The following is a 17,438-nucleotide window of genomic DNA, read 5'->3' on the forward strand; positions in this document are numbered from 1 at the left end:
ATAAACATGGTCGGACTCATATAGGTGAAGGTGCGGAACACTATTCCCAACATCCTATTCGCTTTTAAGGCTGCTGCATTACATTGTGCTGTGAATTTGAGTTGGTTGTCTATAGTGACTCCAAGATCCTTTTCCATGGTTCATAATGAGGATAGTAGTCGTGTTGCCTTGAGTTGTGAGGGTGTAATTGTGGTTTCCCAGATTGTTTCCAATTTCCAAGAATTTACATTTGTCTGTGTTTAGGCTCATTAACCATGTCGACGTCCAGCACACATTTTGTTGATATTTTCTTGCAGCTTAGAACGGTCATCATCTGATGTGATTTTTGCTGATAGTTTAGTGTCATCTGCAAATAGCTTTATTGTGCAGTCCAACATATCTGGCATATCGTTAACGTAAATTAGGAATAGGATTGGTCCCAGCACACTCCCTTGTGGTACGCCACTGGTGACGGGTAGTTCTGTCGATAGTTGACCATTGACCGTGACACTTTGAACATTGTTGGCCAGGAATGCAGTTATCCAACTTAGAATTTTCCCTCCAATATTGTAGCTTCTCAATTTGTGGATAAGAAATCTGTGTGAAACCTTGTCAAACGCTTTACCAAAGTCTAAATATATCACGTCGATGTTACTTCCTGAGTCTAGTCCACTATACCAATCTTCAAGTGTTTCTAATTGTTGTGTAATGCAGGATCTTCCTGGCCTAAACCCATGCTGGTGTGGAGTAAAGAGATTGTTGTTGTCCATATGCTTTAGAAGAATATCTCGGATTATTCGTTGCATAATTTTTGATGGTACTGAGGTTAGGCTGATGGGCCTGTAATTATTAGCTTCTTTTTTTTGCTCCTTTTTTGAAAATTGGTGTAACTATTGCTCTGTTCCAATCTTTTGGTAATGTTGCTTCATCGAGTGATTTCCTGTAAATTATGGATAGCGGTTTTTTGATGACATCAGCAGTTTCACAAATGAATTTGGGGTGTAGATTATCTGGTCCAGGAGATTTATTGGGGTTAATTCTTTTAATTGCTTTGAAGACAGTTTCTTCGCTTATGTAGATATCCGTCAGTAAGCTGTTGACTTGTCTTGGAATAAACACTGGCAATGGTAGATCCCCGTCATTAACGAAGACACTGGCAAAGAAAGTGATGATCAATACTATTTACTTTTATTAGTACTAGTGTTGTCGACTTTTAACAGGTTAATCGATAAACCAGTCGGAAGTTTGCTAACCGGTTAACCGATTACTCAGTCGAAAGTCTGCTAACCGGTTAACCGATTAATCAGTCGGAAGTCTGCTAACCGGTTAACCGATTATCCAGTCCGAAGTCTGCTTACCGGTTAACCGATAAACCAATCGGAAGTATGGTAACCGGTTAACCTATTACTCAGCCGGAAGTCTGCTAACCGGTTAACCGATAAACCAATCGGAAGTCTGCTAACCGGTTTACCGATAAACCAGTCGGAAGTCTGCTAACCGGTTAACCGATTACTTAGCCGGAAGTCTGCTAACCGGTTACAAAAATTCGTAAACGAAAACAGACTTGTATATACATATTTTTTCAACGGGGTAGATTCGTACTTTGAACAAATAGCGTTATTGTCTGAGAAATATCATCTTTGATATTTGTTGTCTTATTTGCTAAAGATGCGACATATTGCATACTTTTTAAAGAACCTGCACCAGGGAAAGTTTACATTCCATCAAATAACTAGACACCAATATTTGCTAGTATTTATTACAAAATTAATTAATAAACAGACTCTACTTAATCGTTGGAAATCAACAGCGTGTACAATTAAATGTAATGTAGTATAAAAAGTCTATAACGGTAGTACTTCTATACCCATAGGTATAACAGCTGTGTTGTGACATTGTCATTTACGTAATGGACAATTTCCGAAAACCTGTCCATTATTAGAGAGAATGGATAGTACCGAGCTCGCAGGGCGAGGTACAATCCATTCTCTCTAATAATGGACAGTTTGAGGAATTTATCCTACTTAAAACCCATCATACCACTACTCACTACCTTGCGTACCCTGTTTGAGAAATGGGACATCCCATTTCAGGAATTGCACAGGTGTTCACTCACCTGTGACAAATAATGGACTAACAATGTTGAGATGCATGCACAGTCATTTAGTTTTACACCTTTGGAGGTACAACAGTGTTTTTGAACATGTCGGATAGTGATATTTTCCTTACTCGGCCATCATTTACATGTAGGGATGTACGCAGCTGTGATTCAGATTGTTTGCCTGTTTGAAGTGACCTATTTATTCGCACAAGGACAGGTGCATTGTCTAACTTTACATCAAATACATACAAGCAAGGTGAGTTTTCGCTACAATTTAAACATAACTGTTTTTCCTAAAAAAAATCTACCATACGCATGTTATAGATATGATAAAAAAACCCATATCTGATTGCTATGATAGCATTGCACTGGAATACAATGAAACCTGTCTAATCCGACACCACGTGGGTGTTTGGTCAGATTATTCAGGGTGTAGGAAAGTCAGATACTGTTGTATACTATTGTTGCTATTGTTGAATACGGAACAGTTACAGATAGGATAGGGAAAGCAGGTGTCAGATTAGACAGGTTTCGCTCTTAAGTATATTATGTTTAACCATAATCATCAGATTATATGTTATAAGGGTTGTGAGATATCTGATCTAAAAGACTGCATATTATCCCACCTCAGTCAAGAATCTAGAGTTCCTATTCCTCGTCAATTACAAGTTTTAAAAAGATATAACAAATAATAATGCAAGAATCTAATTATGTTTTTTTTTTTTTTTTCAGAACAGTAACAGCTAGGAAGGGGAAGTAATAATTTCGATGAAGGAGTGAACTTAAATGTAAAATTTTGGATAGTCAAATAAACATGTTTAGTTTTCCATACAGCAGCGTTTTTTTTCCTTTGTTCAAAATAGACTGTCCATTTTTTTGGGAAATAATGGACAGGGGCCCTATAATAATGGACAGTGAGTTACATAATGGACTCCTAGGTGTCCATTATGTAATATAATGGTCATATACAACAAAGGAAACTTTACTAGCTGGGTTTTAACTGTGTAGACACCCCTCGACTGACAGCCAGGTATGGATTTTACAGGTAAGATATTTTTAGCTCATTTCTCGGTATAGGTCATCCCGGGACTACTAAGAATCGTAACCGATATATCGAAAATGTTAAGGCGCCGACATGTTTGTAGAGACGTATGGACTGTAACAATAATAGTTAACATTCTCTTTTCCTGATCGACAACAGTAATGGCGGCACAGACACCAGTGCCGGGATGTACCCGTCATCCTGGTAAGGGGTTTGTTTATGTCTGCAAGACGTGTAACAATGACCTGATTTGTATGGATTGTGTCCTGGATCGTCATAATAAACACGAACTTGGCAGTCTAACGGAGTATGTGTCGAAACAGACACTTTTGATTCAGCAATACGAGGAACAACTGACACAAACTGACATTCCGAAGTTAGAGCGTGATCTTAAAGAAAATGAGAAAAAATTCAAGGAAAACAGCAAAGAGATTGGGGAGACAATTCATCACATCAAACGTCAGGGGGAACAGATGAAAAAAGACATCGACAAATTCACTGACAGGTTAGTAAAACTCTGTACAGATTTGGAGAAGTTGAATTCGGATATTAAAGAGAACAACAAAACTGTACTGACAAAATATCTGAGGGAGAAAATAAGGCCACAGCTGGACAGATGTAAGGGTGCAAGAACTTCCGGTACCACAGATGGCGTCATAGCAGTAGCGGAAGAAATCAGGAATCGTGGACCAGATACACCGCCAACCATAACAGCATTTAAGTCTGTTGTCTTCAAACCTGGGATTATATCTAACGCCGTCCTTGACCGTATGTTAGGTACGGTACTAGTTGACGGAGAAAACCAGTCGTTCCGTCCTGTCCCACCATGTAAAATTATATCAAGTTTCCGAACATCATTCCCTTACAGTCACGTCCGTACATGTCGTACAGGTGACGATCGCGAGGCTTGGTTATCTTACTGTAATGGTGAACAGATATACAGAGTGGATCAGCAGGGGAACATAAAGAAGAAAATCGAGTGTCAGGTCGAAGTTCGCTCAATCGCTGTCTCACCGACAACAGGGAGGGTGTGGTTCTGTGTAAGGGAAGACAAAAGTATCCGAGAAATAACGTCTGATGGTGGTATAGTGATACGATTTAATGTGGAGTCAGTCCCAAAGTCTTTATGTATCACACAGGAGGACATGGTGGTGGTGGGATTAGTGAGGAATGGTATAGTCCTGTATACTTCAGACGGGAGGGAGGTGGTAGACGAAGAGGGACGTATCTGTAGACAGGAGGCGGTGTATCCCTATTTCATGGCCTACTGTACCAACACCGGGGATGTAGCGGCGTCTGACAATGACGGTGTATCGCCTGATAACTACATGGCTGGTAAGGTACCAGGAAAACAACCTCGGCTCATTGTGATGGATAAACACCTGAATCTGAAGTTCCAATGTCGGTACATTGATGGTATCGGATCACAAACAGGTGGGAGTCAGCAGTCCAAGTTCTACCCCCGTGATGTTTGTTTTGACCGTGATGGTGATGTCCTTGTAGCGGATAGAGTGACCAGGTCAGTGTTACTGATAGACGGTAACACTGGCCACTACCTGAGGACAGTATACATTTCTGATGGAGAGTCACCACTCAGTATCAGTCTACAGGGTGACAGTATGCTCTGGATCAGTCATTTTAACAGTGACATGAAAGTCTTCAAGTACCTGAAATAATTCAAGAGTATTCTTTCTAACAATGATATACCCCAATGCCTGAACGTACGGATTACAACACAGAACGTGAACATTCGTGCATTAGACCGACCTATCAACCTAGTAATCATAGACAATTTAACATCATTTATTTCTTGTTGTGTACATTCGAAATCAAGCAACATGATGGATATATATACGTGGTGTACAATAGTCATGACTGGATATATATACGTGGTGTACAATAGTCATGACTATATATATATATACTGTACAATAGTCATAAAGGAATATATATACGTGGCGTACAATAGTCGTGACTGAATATATATACGTGGTATACAACAGTCATGACTGGATATATATACGTGGTGTACAATAGCAATGACATGATATATATACGTAGATCTACGGTCGTCTCTTTTAACAAATGTCAAAAACAATCTCTAATGTGCATATTAATTACAAGAAAATCATTGGTCAAAAAACGCCACCCTGAAGAATGCAGCGTTTGGTCAATGAAGTTCTCAGAGGAATATTGAATCGGTGTTTCTAAAAATGTTTTCGCAATTTCCCGGGACATTGTTATGATCGCAAAAATTGTATCCGCTAACTATAGATAAATGGTTCAATCATATACCTTTTTATCAGATCGCTGAAATGTTATTATCTTGTTTTAGTTAAATCACGAAAATGTTTAAGTTAAAATATATATAAGTTGAAATCAACGCAAAGCTCAATTTATACATTTAAAGGAAATATGTTTGTGGAGAATGAGAATAAAGTGCAAATATCGTGTGTCTATAGTGATCAGATTTAATCTGTAAATTAATTCATTTTTAGTGATAATGATTTTCTGTGTATTTGTTGCTTAACTAATACAATTAAGACAATTATTTCTTGCTATATTTCACGTTTGTATGTATTTAACCTCAATAATCGTTTATATTGACGAATGTTTGTTTTTATTTGTAAATATCCAAGTGCTTAATAGCACATTGTGTACTGATGATAACTTCATATTCATTCATCATAATATGTTATGATAATGTAAAGAAATTTAATCAATCATTTTTTCTCCTATAGAATTTCTTTATTACCTGCTATATTAAACAAATAACTTAATTAATTAATTATATATCTAAGTCATTGTTACATTACACTTGTCATATAGACTCACTGTATTTTTTCAAAACTAGATGTCTCTATACTTTTCGACATACTGCAAACGTGGAAATTGACGTGAGGAGAAAATTTACGCTAATTACGCGAAAGGCGTTTTAGCGCGAAATTATCCCCTTGCGTAAGTGGACAGGTGTATTTATCGCGAAATCAGTATCAGAGCAAAATGTTTACCCGTGCTAAACGCGAACTTAAACACTCACGAAGATATCCACGTTTACAGTAAAACAGGATTTTTACTTCGATATGATGATTTTTTGACATATACATTACTATAAATCAACTTTCTTTCGCGGTTACTAAATTTCGCATTTTTTTTTTTTTTTTTTTTTTTGAAAACAATTTTGACGAAGATTAACTTTCGCGGATTTAAAGGCCACTACCTTTTCCGAAACGGCTTTTAATTTTTAAAATGGAAATGTAAAACGAGATTGATAATTTTGTAGAGTCGCAAAAGTTATCAACTTACCGGTAATTCTACACTTATCATCACCTTCTGAACAATTTAATTTAAATAAATAAAATGTTATTTTTCATAACGCGGGTCGTCTTATGTTTCCCGCCGTCGTCCTAAAATGCCGCGCGGTAGTTGATTATCACTGCGCCAAAAGGCAAAACAGTGAAATGAAACCCAACTGTTACCATATATTACGCAGGATATTTTGCATAAGCTTCATGTCGTGACCTCATCTTAGGCCATCGACATTTATTTTCTTATGTTATCTATGATTTTTAGAAACCTTTAAATTTGTGCTCCGGAAAGGTAGTGGGCCTTTTAAAAGTACATAAAATATTTATTCAACTATAGGCCGAGTATTTATATTGGTGTATAAATCACGTGTGATACCAAGTTATAGGGTGTAGTTAGATTTATGTATTAATAATCATTATCGTTTATTGTTATTCGGCAAGCTTGTTTTATCTAATAAATTATAATTAAAAATTACACTTGATGAGTTGTTTAATTTATCTATAGTCATGAACAATGAACAATAAATAGAACATTGCATTTGGACAAACATTGCTCAAGTGAAAGATAGTATAAGGGATATGTTTGGTACTTGGTGGTCCATGGTTGGTTTAACTCTTTTGGGATGGACATTTTTGATGGGATATGGGGTGGTCAAAGCCTTTAGTTATACCCAAATATTTTAAATTTGGACCACCACGTCCTCAAACGTTTGTGGATGTTTGATTTGGCCAATTGAAATGGCTAAGTTTACAGAGTTCATACTTAGTTAGTGAGTCTCAGCTAGCTCTATTATAACTGTCGGTGTTCTTTCTGTCAACAGCCAACAGCTTGAATGTAAGTAGTTGTATATAACATGTCGCATAACATCACCTATTTATATTTATTTATATATCTATTTGTATTATTTTTATATGTAGCGGTATAGCTACTTAAAATATACATATCAGGAGAAAGATCCGATGATATATTTTTAATTTATATATTGTATATGGATCACCGACAGATCGCTATGATCCATGTGAAAATGGTGTATTTTGAATATTTAGTCCCTATCATCTGTGTGGAATAGTGTTGTAAATGAGTGTATTGTGTTGTTTGTAGATCGATGTTATGTACAGTGAGCCTCAGCCCGCACATGTAATCACCTTGTATGTAAAAGGGATCTTACATACCTTGCGCCACACGCAGGTACGCTATATTATCTGCTATTTCATGTACTGTATAGTTTGTGTAAATTTGTGCAAATGATGATATAATTTACTTTGGCATTTTGTATCAGTATTACGAGATATGTATCAGATTAATTGTAAGAGTTACGTCCCTTTTTGATATGTCATGTATATGAGATAACATGTGTATGTATTTGTTAGTGTGTAATCTGTTTATTTGTATCTGTTACAGGTTTTTTTGCAACGTTTCCAATAAATCCTGGTTCCTAGAAACTCGGCTTAAGGGTTGTGTTTTGTCTATAACCTGCACCCCGTTCACAAAATTCTTAATAGTATGTCCTAGGTTTGTGAATTATGCAAGCATATAATTATGAAATCCAATCAGTTTCGCAACTTTTGAAATGAAACCACGTTCCGTGGGGGATTTTTCCCATTATTGTACAGAACACACACTTTTTGTTAGTAAATACGTAGTGAACAAGTCACAAGTCACGTGCTTATACCTCATTTATGTCATTGGCCGAGATATGGCTTTTTTATTTTGGGTAAGTAGTGATCACGTAATTGTGTGTTTACATCCAGATCTTGTGATTTCTCTGATCCTGTTATTTATTATATATATTATTTGTCCTTTGATGAAGATCTTATTTGATTTTTGTTATGTTTATCTATTCTGAAACAAAAAGTAGGTAATATAAATTCAGAACTCTACGATTTTATAAGCCCTGATCCTAGATTAGACGGTTAGACCGATTGAAATTGGTCATATTTCGCAATTATAGCCATTTGATTAGATAAAAAATGGAAGAATGACAGCTTTATAAATCATTTTCAAATTAGTTATTTAAAGTAAAGCAGTAAATAAGTGGAAAGTCAATAATGTTTGCATGCAATATAAATAACATTTTGGAGGTCTAAATTTGTTCAAGTAAATCAAATTTTCGCAACAGATTGGCAGCAAAAACATCACTATATTTTGGAAGTTAATACAACAAATCACTGTGAGTAAATAGTTTACCATATAATGCATATTATAGGCCAATGAATGAAGAAGAATAAGCCACAGTGACTTGTTTTTGACTACGTTTTACTTCCCAAAAAATGTAGATGCAAATTATTATATTTATGGGGGTGGGGGAATTCCATATGAGTTCCCGACATTTGGAGGTAAAACCTACTGGAGGGAGGTCTGTTATCCCAAAGGTTGAACCAATATTAATTGTACCTGGCCATTTAAACATTAATTCAAATTCCTCTCAGGCAAATAAAAAAAAAAAAAAAAAAAACCATAAACCTCCTTAAATTAACTGGCAGTCCATCATGAGGGACCTTATCTCACCAAAGTAGCGCTTTGGCCTACGCTATTTATTTGTTGTTGATACGGCGGCGAGCTTGGCTAGTTGCGAATATTATCAGGTAAAAACAATATACATGTAGTATTTATTAATTAATTTCCAATACGTTTACAATGTATACTCTGTCACTCTCACACGTGGTAGATTCATTCTAAATGGGTTTCACAAAACACATACACATAAAAAAAACCCAAAGTTTCTGACCAGAACATTTAACACACATACTTAGGAAGATGATGCCAGTGTTTATTCCAAGACAAGTCAACAGCTTACTGACGGATATCTACATAAGCGAAGAAACTGTCTTCAAAGCAATTAAAAGAATTAACCCCAATAAAATCTCCTGGACCAGATAATCTACACCCCAAATTCATTTGTGAAACTGCTGATGTCATCAAAAAAAAACTCTATCCATAATTTACAGGAAATCACTCGATGAATCAACATTACCAAAAGATTGGAACAGAGCAATAGTTACACCAATTTTCAAAAAAAGGAGCAAAAAAAAGAAGCTAATAATTACAGGCCCATCAGCCTAACCTCAGTACCATCAAAAAATTATGCAACGAATAATCAGAGATATTCTTCTAGAGCATATGGACAACAACAATCTCTTTTACTCCACACCAGCATGGGTTTAGGCCAGGAAGATCCTGCATTACACAACTATTAGAAACACTTGAAGATTGGTATAGTGGACTAGACTCAGGAAGTAACATCGACGTGATATATTTAGACTTTAGTAAAGCGTTTGACAAGGTTTCACACACAGATTTCTTATCCACAAATTGAGAAGCTACAATATTGGAGGGAAAATTCTAAGTTGGATAACTGCATTCCTGGCCAACAATGTTCAAAGTGTCGCGGTCAATGGTCAACTATCGACAGAACTACCCGTCACCAGTGGCGTACCACAAGGGAGTGTGCTGGGACCAATCCTATTCCTAATTTACGTTAACGATATGCCAGATATGTTGGACTGCACAATAAAGCTATTTGCAGATGACACTAAACTATCAGCAAAAATCACATCAGATGATGACCGTTCTAAGCTGCAAGAAAATATCAACAAAATGTGTGACTGGACGTCGACATGGTTAATGAGCCTAAACACAGACAAATGTAAATTCCTGGAAATTGGAAACAATCTGGGAAACCACAATTACACCCTCACAACTCAAGGCAACACGACTACTATCTCTCGAGTAACCATGGAAAAGGATCTTGGAGTCACTATAGACAACCAACTCAAATTCACAGCACAATGTAATGCAGCAGCAGTAGTGCACGATACACTACTAGCAGCCTTAAAAGCGAATAGGATGTTGGGAATAGTGTTCCGCACCTTCACACTATATGAGTCCGACCATGTTTATTACTCTATACAAAACTTTAATTCGTCCCCATTTGGAGTACGCAACTACAATCTGGTCACCAATGTTGACACGTGATAAAATTACACTGGAAAACGTACAACGAAGAGCAACTAAAAGGATACCATCAATTAAAAACTTATCGTATTCAGAGCGTATCAAGTAAACTCGGGCTACCAAGTTTAGAATATAGAAGAAACAGGGCAGATGTGATTCAAGTCTACAAGATTTTAAACAAAATAGACATTCTGGATCAAACAATTATGTTCAGAGAACTAACGGGTATAGCAACTAGAGGACACTCGAAAAAACTCTTCAAAAAACGATTTAGGCTAAACTCAAACCGGAAATTTCTTCAGTAATCGAGTAATTAATACATGGAACTCGCTCTCAGAGGAAGTGGTTACATCACCAACGCTTAATTGCTTCAAATCCAGACTGAAACAAATTGTGGGTCAACCACCCAACCAAATTTCGACCAACGTTCTACTAGTGAGTTAGTTAACCGAACTGTGTAGTGGTAGTATGAACTGTTTTAAACAACCACTTAACATTTTAAATGGAGAGGTCATTTTTAACACCCAATAGGGTCACCATGATGTACCGTATATGTACAAAATCAATATTACAGGATCTAACGAACGATTATCAAGTGTCAAATATAGACACCTTTTAACGCAAACCGGAAGTTTTAAACAAATAGTACACATATGTATAGTACTATACCAGTTGAAGAAAGCATCAACGTACATCAAATAAGCCCAGAAGCTTACCAAAGATGTCATTTCAGCGATTCAGCGATGTGTATGCACGGGCTTATGTACGGAAGCGTATTAGGCTCACATAGGATTTTTTTTCATAATTAATAACGAAAAAGTTTTATTTGGCGACCGCCAAATATTTGGCGGCATTAAAAAACTTTTTTAGGTTATTCTGAAAAAATCATTGATGTGAGCCTAATTCACTTCCGTACAAGGTTACGATGTATGTGCTTACATGGCAGCTACGTGCCTGTTTAGATATAGTATTCCGTTTTCATCTGGGCGGTTCATAATTTCATCTCTAATGATTTTCTCCACACATTTGCCTAATATTAAGGGTCATGTTAACATTTCTATAATTTTGTGTTTCTTTCTTGCTTACTTTCTGATGAAGAGCTGTGATGTTGGCATTTTTTCAATTGTTCTTGTGCGTTTCATACATTATTTTTAGATGCATTTATCTGCGTTATCGGGTATACCATGGTACGTGAATTAGTGCAAAAGACTTCGATTTTATACGCAAAACATTGAATGAAGAAAAAAACATTTTGAAGTAAGAGACGTTTTAAAAAACTGAATCATATATAGGTTTATGTTTGTAGGATGTCAATATTTTTTTTTGGAAAATGAGTTTTAGGAAAAGTTTGGGGAAATGAGAAGTTTTATTTTCCACAAATATCAAAAAATAATAACTTACAAATAACTTAGGCCTAATAATAACTTACAGTAATATACCATGTCACATACTAAGGACTATACGAAAACGCTTTTTAAATTATTAAGAATTTAAAGACATCGATTCGTAAACATTTTTACATGTGTACATACCGAATCGATACCCAGATCCGGTCCGACTCTGCCCAATCTTGTTTATCGTTGCTATCAATTTTTCCGCTTTTTACTGCGGGACTGTAATGTTTACAATATGGCGTCCACACACAGAAATCCGTCGTGAAGAGATCCGTAGCTTTTCTACAAATTCACATTTCTTTCTGGGAATCCTAACACCACAGTTCGCTATGTCACGAAATAGACATGAAAAACCAAGGTAATCTATATAACATATTTTCCTAAATTCGAATAAACTTTAGAAGTTTGGACCATTTCTATTACGTAGAGTAAAAAAGGCAATGTTTACGCGTTAGCAACGTTGTCGTTGCTCACATATTACCATTCTGTCAACGATCGTGTAAGGACGTCGCTGGCATGATTTTTGGTTTCTTTTTTACTTATAACCAAAATCAGCTAGATCTAAGTAATGATTCTAAAAGGGTACTCGTCAGACCTATACGTATACTTGTACTTCAAACTCTAGAATTTACTTTATTTTCCGTAAGTTCGTACTATGATACAACTATAGTCGCCTGGTCAAACGTTTTTTTTATTGGAAGTTTTTTTAATGCACGTCAGACGTAATTACAAATATCTGTCTTGTGCGCGCTATACCTTTTACATTTTTTTACTTTCACCTAGAGTATGAATATTCTTATACACTGTCTCCTATGTGTCTCCGCTAGTGTTCAGAGGTCCTGGGTTCGAATCCCGGTCTAGCCACTACATTTTCTCCTATCCTGTTACAAAATTGGTGCCCAATTTTAATACCCAGGGTGGTGGTATAAGGAACTTGTTTGTCTTCGAGGGCGATGGGATCTTTGAAAAAGGAGTGAGGAGACTGTGTAGCAGGATTGGACGGGGGTCAATCAATCAGTGACCAGGTAGGCTCAGCGTTTTAGAGCATATCGAGTTAGTGTTCGGAGGTCCCAGGTTCGAATCCCAGTCATAGCCGCTAATTTTTTTTTCTCCTCTCCTGTTACACATATTTATCCTTGAATAGATTATTGTCTGTTCTTCACATGAATATCAGAAATTTATCCATTACGGGGGAGTAGGTGGCGAGAGGGAAGATTCTAAAGCACTTTGAGCAGCGGGTACGCTCTTTCAAGGATCACAGTGGGTTCGCACAATCCTCAACCTCAACTTCGGCAGTATGAAAACATCATTGGGTCCACGGAATATACGGCCTTGGCCCAGCCGCTTCGATATCTTAAACAAAAAGTCGAAAAACCCAGACCTGTTGTGGATACTGGAAGAATGTAAGACTCATGTATTTATCATACTGTAAAGGGTGCTAATATTTACGGGGGGGTTTTATTATTCTGGTAAAATTCGCAGGCTTCCACCAAAAAGTTGTAAATTTTGATACACTCGCAATTTTTTGAAAAGTTAATTCTGGGTTTGTATAGCCACATGTTGTCACATAAATGGCACTTTTAAAATGCAACAAAAATAAATAAAATAATATTAATAGATAAATAAAGGATGGAATAGAAAATAAATCAAGTTAAAAATCGTTGAAAATTTTACCAATCACTAAATTTAATACAACGTTACAGTATGATACATGTACTTCGTTTGTAAATCTGTTGAATCAGAGTAATGGCCCATCGTCGAATTGTGATTTGTATAAGTTCAGTATTGCACATCTCACACCGATTTTCCCGGGTGTTGACACGTTTTTTTTTGACAATTTTAGATTGCATTTAACCAGATTGACACGGCGGGTCATCAAATTATACCCGTTTTTCAGCACTAGGTCCAAAGTTTGTGTCATTTAAAGCTCACAAACACATTAATTACAGAATCAAGCCATTAGCGCAATTTTAATTCAATCGTCAGGGCCTTCAAAACTAATTTTCAGGCCTTTGTATTATAATGAGAGGTTGCTATGTTTGTTGTGTTATACCAAAACCGTAATTAAAGGTGTGAAATTGTAGCAATTAACTTTATACAGTCATGCATCAAAATAGTCCATGAATCGTTTTAGCCAGAGCCAGAAAAATTAGACATGACCAATTAATTACTGTTCAAAATCAGAAATGATATCTTCAAAAATTCTTCAGAAGCACAACACTCTTGTGATCTCAGACAAAGATTTACTTACATGAATAAAAACAAAGTCAACATGAACAGTGTCCTGTTGCAGTAAGGCAGGCAAGCCAATCATAATGGCCCGCCATTTTGTTTAGTCAAAGATAACAATGAAAATCTGACACGTGTACAACAAAAAATCCGGATTTCATAAAAAAAATATTTTAATGATTTTTTAGGGTAAAATAATTTTATTGATTATCAGATTTTAAATTATGTTATAAAAAAAAACATCATAAGTATTATTGAATAACAATCTGAAAATAAGAAATATATGCATATTTAAGGCTTTTAAAAAGCGTTTTTTTTTGTTAAAAATTTACACTAAAATTTTGTTTCGCCACATGACCCTTGTTTTGACCCTTTCACCTGTTTTTTCAAGGGTGATGCACCACATTTGTCCTCATCATAGTGGTTGGCAATACTGTAAGTTATATAACTTGTTTTGCAATTGATGTAACCTTAATTAACTCTTTCACCCCGATATGTAACTTTAGTAGACTCTACACATCATTTGATTTGGATGAGTCCATTATGGACCTACAGTGGTGAAAGGGTTAATAAAGTTAATCTTTTATTAAAATCTTTTAAACAGTCATTAACAGAACTGAGATTCTGTAAATTGTCGACTGTAGATGTGTGAGACATTTGATCCACAACACAGGGTTTTGTTGTCAATTAATCCTACTCATTCTTCAATTATTTCAAGTGTAAACCTACGCGGCTTTATGTCGTGGACCCAGTATCTTATGTAACCCACTTGGATATGTGTGATCACATTTTCTAATGTGGAACCTCCTGTCGAACTGTTAACCACTTGTATTTTTGTGATCCATTGTCTCAATTGTGTCCCTTGACCCATTGTCTATTGTCTAATGGCGAGCTATAGTGTAATGTGACCATTTGTTTATGACCACTTGATATTCTGACATGCAAGCTTTGTTTCTTATTTTAAAGACAGATCTCAAAAAACCCAAACCAAACAGAAAGACGAGGATGAATGGTATGTTACTGGACACACAAAAAAGAGTTACCATGTTGTCTCTTGGTAATGAATCATCATTAATGGCTTGCTTGAGGATCAAAATTAAGATAATTCGTTAAAGCTAAATCTCAATAAAATCCTGAGCTGTGATATTTACTTATTAAAGACCCATTCATTTACTAAGGTATACTTGTCTTAGCTTTTATTTTTTAGGTATATAATCTGTTTCTTTTTAAAGGGGCTTTGGACTAGAGATCATATCTTTTATGATAGTATCAATACTTTTACTTGTTTGTTAGCCCAGAAAATGGGACTGGTGGATGCCCCAGAGCAGCAACCTTAAAGAACAGGAATGGGATGTCTGTAAAGGAAAAATCCAACAAAAGGGAACGACTCTCAAAAACTACCGTGGACAGTGTTTATCTGTTAACAGATGACTTCGGCACCCAGGTGCAAGGTAAATAAAGTTGTGTAGTCTGGGATCACAAGTAGTTCAACAGTTCCCAGGAAACTGGTGGACAGTTCTGTATTTCTGGGATCAGATAGTTGCAGAAATATCCAGGGAGAAGTGTTAATATAAACATTACTGTTTATGTGTTACTGCTGTCTTTTGTCGGGGTCATATATTTCATGGTGTCCTATTCCGTATTTTGCATATTAGTTAACAGATTTATTCTACACTTTATAGGTACGGTATTGGATTGTGACTGTTTCCTTTGGTTTGCGAAGCGTTACCAACACTTACTTTTCAGAGAAAATAACGTAAGTTTCATTCTTCTCACAAAATAATGTAATCACAATGGATACCTACCTGTAAAGGAGACGGTAACGCTGCACAATTTAAGAGACGGGGGTACAGGAGAGTTATTTACAGGAGGTTAAATTCAACAGTTTACTAATTTCTTTATTTATTTGACGCTATTCATTCTTAGTCATGTCAAAACTTAATGATATATCCGCTCTTTTTTTAGAACTTCAAAGATTTCCTGTGAAATGGCGGAATTATGGTAGAAAATCTATCTGCAACATTTTCGAGCGCTTATTCTGTATAGCATATCACCAGCTCAATTGTATTTCTAAATTTTAATTATAGGCTGATTTAAGGTAAGAATCAGGTTCAGTGTGATATAATTTTAGAATTTTCTATTTGACTAAAAAGTGATGCAGAATGGGGGATCTATGCTTGTTAGAATTTTAATTTATTTGTTTATTTATTTCCAGGGTTCTTCTTGTCATTGCACACTCGTCTTCCATTTGGTAAAGCCAATGAGTGTTGTATGTTGGACATTTTATAATTAGGTCAGAAGTTAGACCAATAATGTCCAAATTTACATGTACTTTTCAAAAATGTTATTGCTTTTGACATATTATCAGCAATAAAAAAAGATATTGGTATATGAATGGCAGGAAATTCATAAAGTTTTGTTGTTGCGATGAATAATTTAAGGAAAGAATTTGCTTCTGTTACATATCATGTGGTGTCATAATGACTCCACCTTGTACATGACTTGACTGTATTTTTTATTTTTATTTCTGAATCCTGTGTTCAGGTCTCCTCACAAATTAGTTCTTTGAACTTTCTGAATTCCTAATTGAGAAAATCTATATCAACAGTTTAAAGATAATCGCCAGTGTAAATAAAATTTCATTCTGTATGGTGCCCAGATACTCTGGTTTGAGGGGACAAAAAAATAAGTAAAAATGGTCAAAAAATTTAAAAAAGGGGACTACCCAGGTAGGTTATCAGTATGGAGATATGCTTGGGATTAACTAATATTTTTTTAGGGATATTGAAAACTATTTAATTAAATTTTCTATTTCGTTTTTTTAAAAAAAATAAGTTAGGTTTGCAGTGCATAATTAATAGTTCTATACATGTAATTGATACTTTAATTTCAATTTGTATTGGTTACTTTCAGGCATGCCTTTCAAGCCAACTTCGAGTGATGTCACTGGTTAAAATAACCGTGTCCGATGACCTGTGTCGTTTAAAGTGAGTAACAGACCAGAGTCATACATGAGGGGGGATAAAGAATACAGGATCATTTGTGCCACAAGGGTAAAGCCCATATTACAGATTTATTTAAATTGTTGGGTGTTTTTTCATTATACTTTAGTATAGGTGTATTGGCAGGCATAAGGAAATTCAGGATCATATCATTCTCGTTATTCTAAGGGTTTCTATATACTGACGTTTATATATCCAAACCATGGAATATTTCATAGTATAATACTGAGGGCAGCTAGGGGAACAAATCTGATGAAAAACCCAATCAAAGGCCTCTGCACAGTTTTCCTTCGAAGTCCTACAGCGCGAGAGCCGATGCCCAACTTCAAAAGTATACACTTGTCTAACCATAGGTTATACAGTTTACACATTTCTTTTGATTGTACATCAAAGGACTAAATTCCTGTTCTGTGTGTGTTAATTGCCTC

The 17,438-nt window shown here is 35.8% G+C and overlaps 2 protein-coding genes across 2 annotated transcripts; one reads left to right on the forward strand and one right to left on the reverse strand.

The window, feature by feature from the left end:
* Positions 1 to 248: 248 nt before the first annotated feature.
* Positions 249 to 749, reverse strand: LOC138308574 (uncharacterized). The gene has a single exon (XM_069249621.1). The coding sequence runs from the start codon at positions 747 to 749 to the stop codon at positions 249 to 251; it is 501 nt and encodes a 166-aa protein (XP_069105722.1).
* Positions 750 to 3,177: 2,428 nt separating this feature from the next.
* On the forward strand, positions 3,178 to 5,668 carry LOC138309061 (uncharacterized). The gene has a single exon (XM_069250189.1). It carries the CDS (start codon positions 3,284 to 3,286, stop codon positions 4,796 to 4,798), a length of 1,515 nt encoding a protein of 504 aa, XP_069106290.1. The 5' UTR covers positions 3,178 to 3,283; the 3' UTR covers positions 4,799 to 5,668.
* The last annotated feature ends 11,770 nt before the right edge of the window (positions 5,669 to 17,438 follow it).

Source organism: Argopecten irradians, chromosome 15 (assembly GCF_041381155.1).
Source record: "Argopecten irradians isolate NY chromosome 15, Ai_NY, whole genome shotgun sequence".
Taxonomy (NCBI): domain Eukaryota; kingdom Metazoa; phylum Mollusca; class Bivalvia; order Pectinida; family Pectinidae; genus Argopecten; species Argopecten irradians.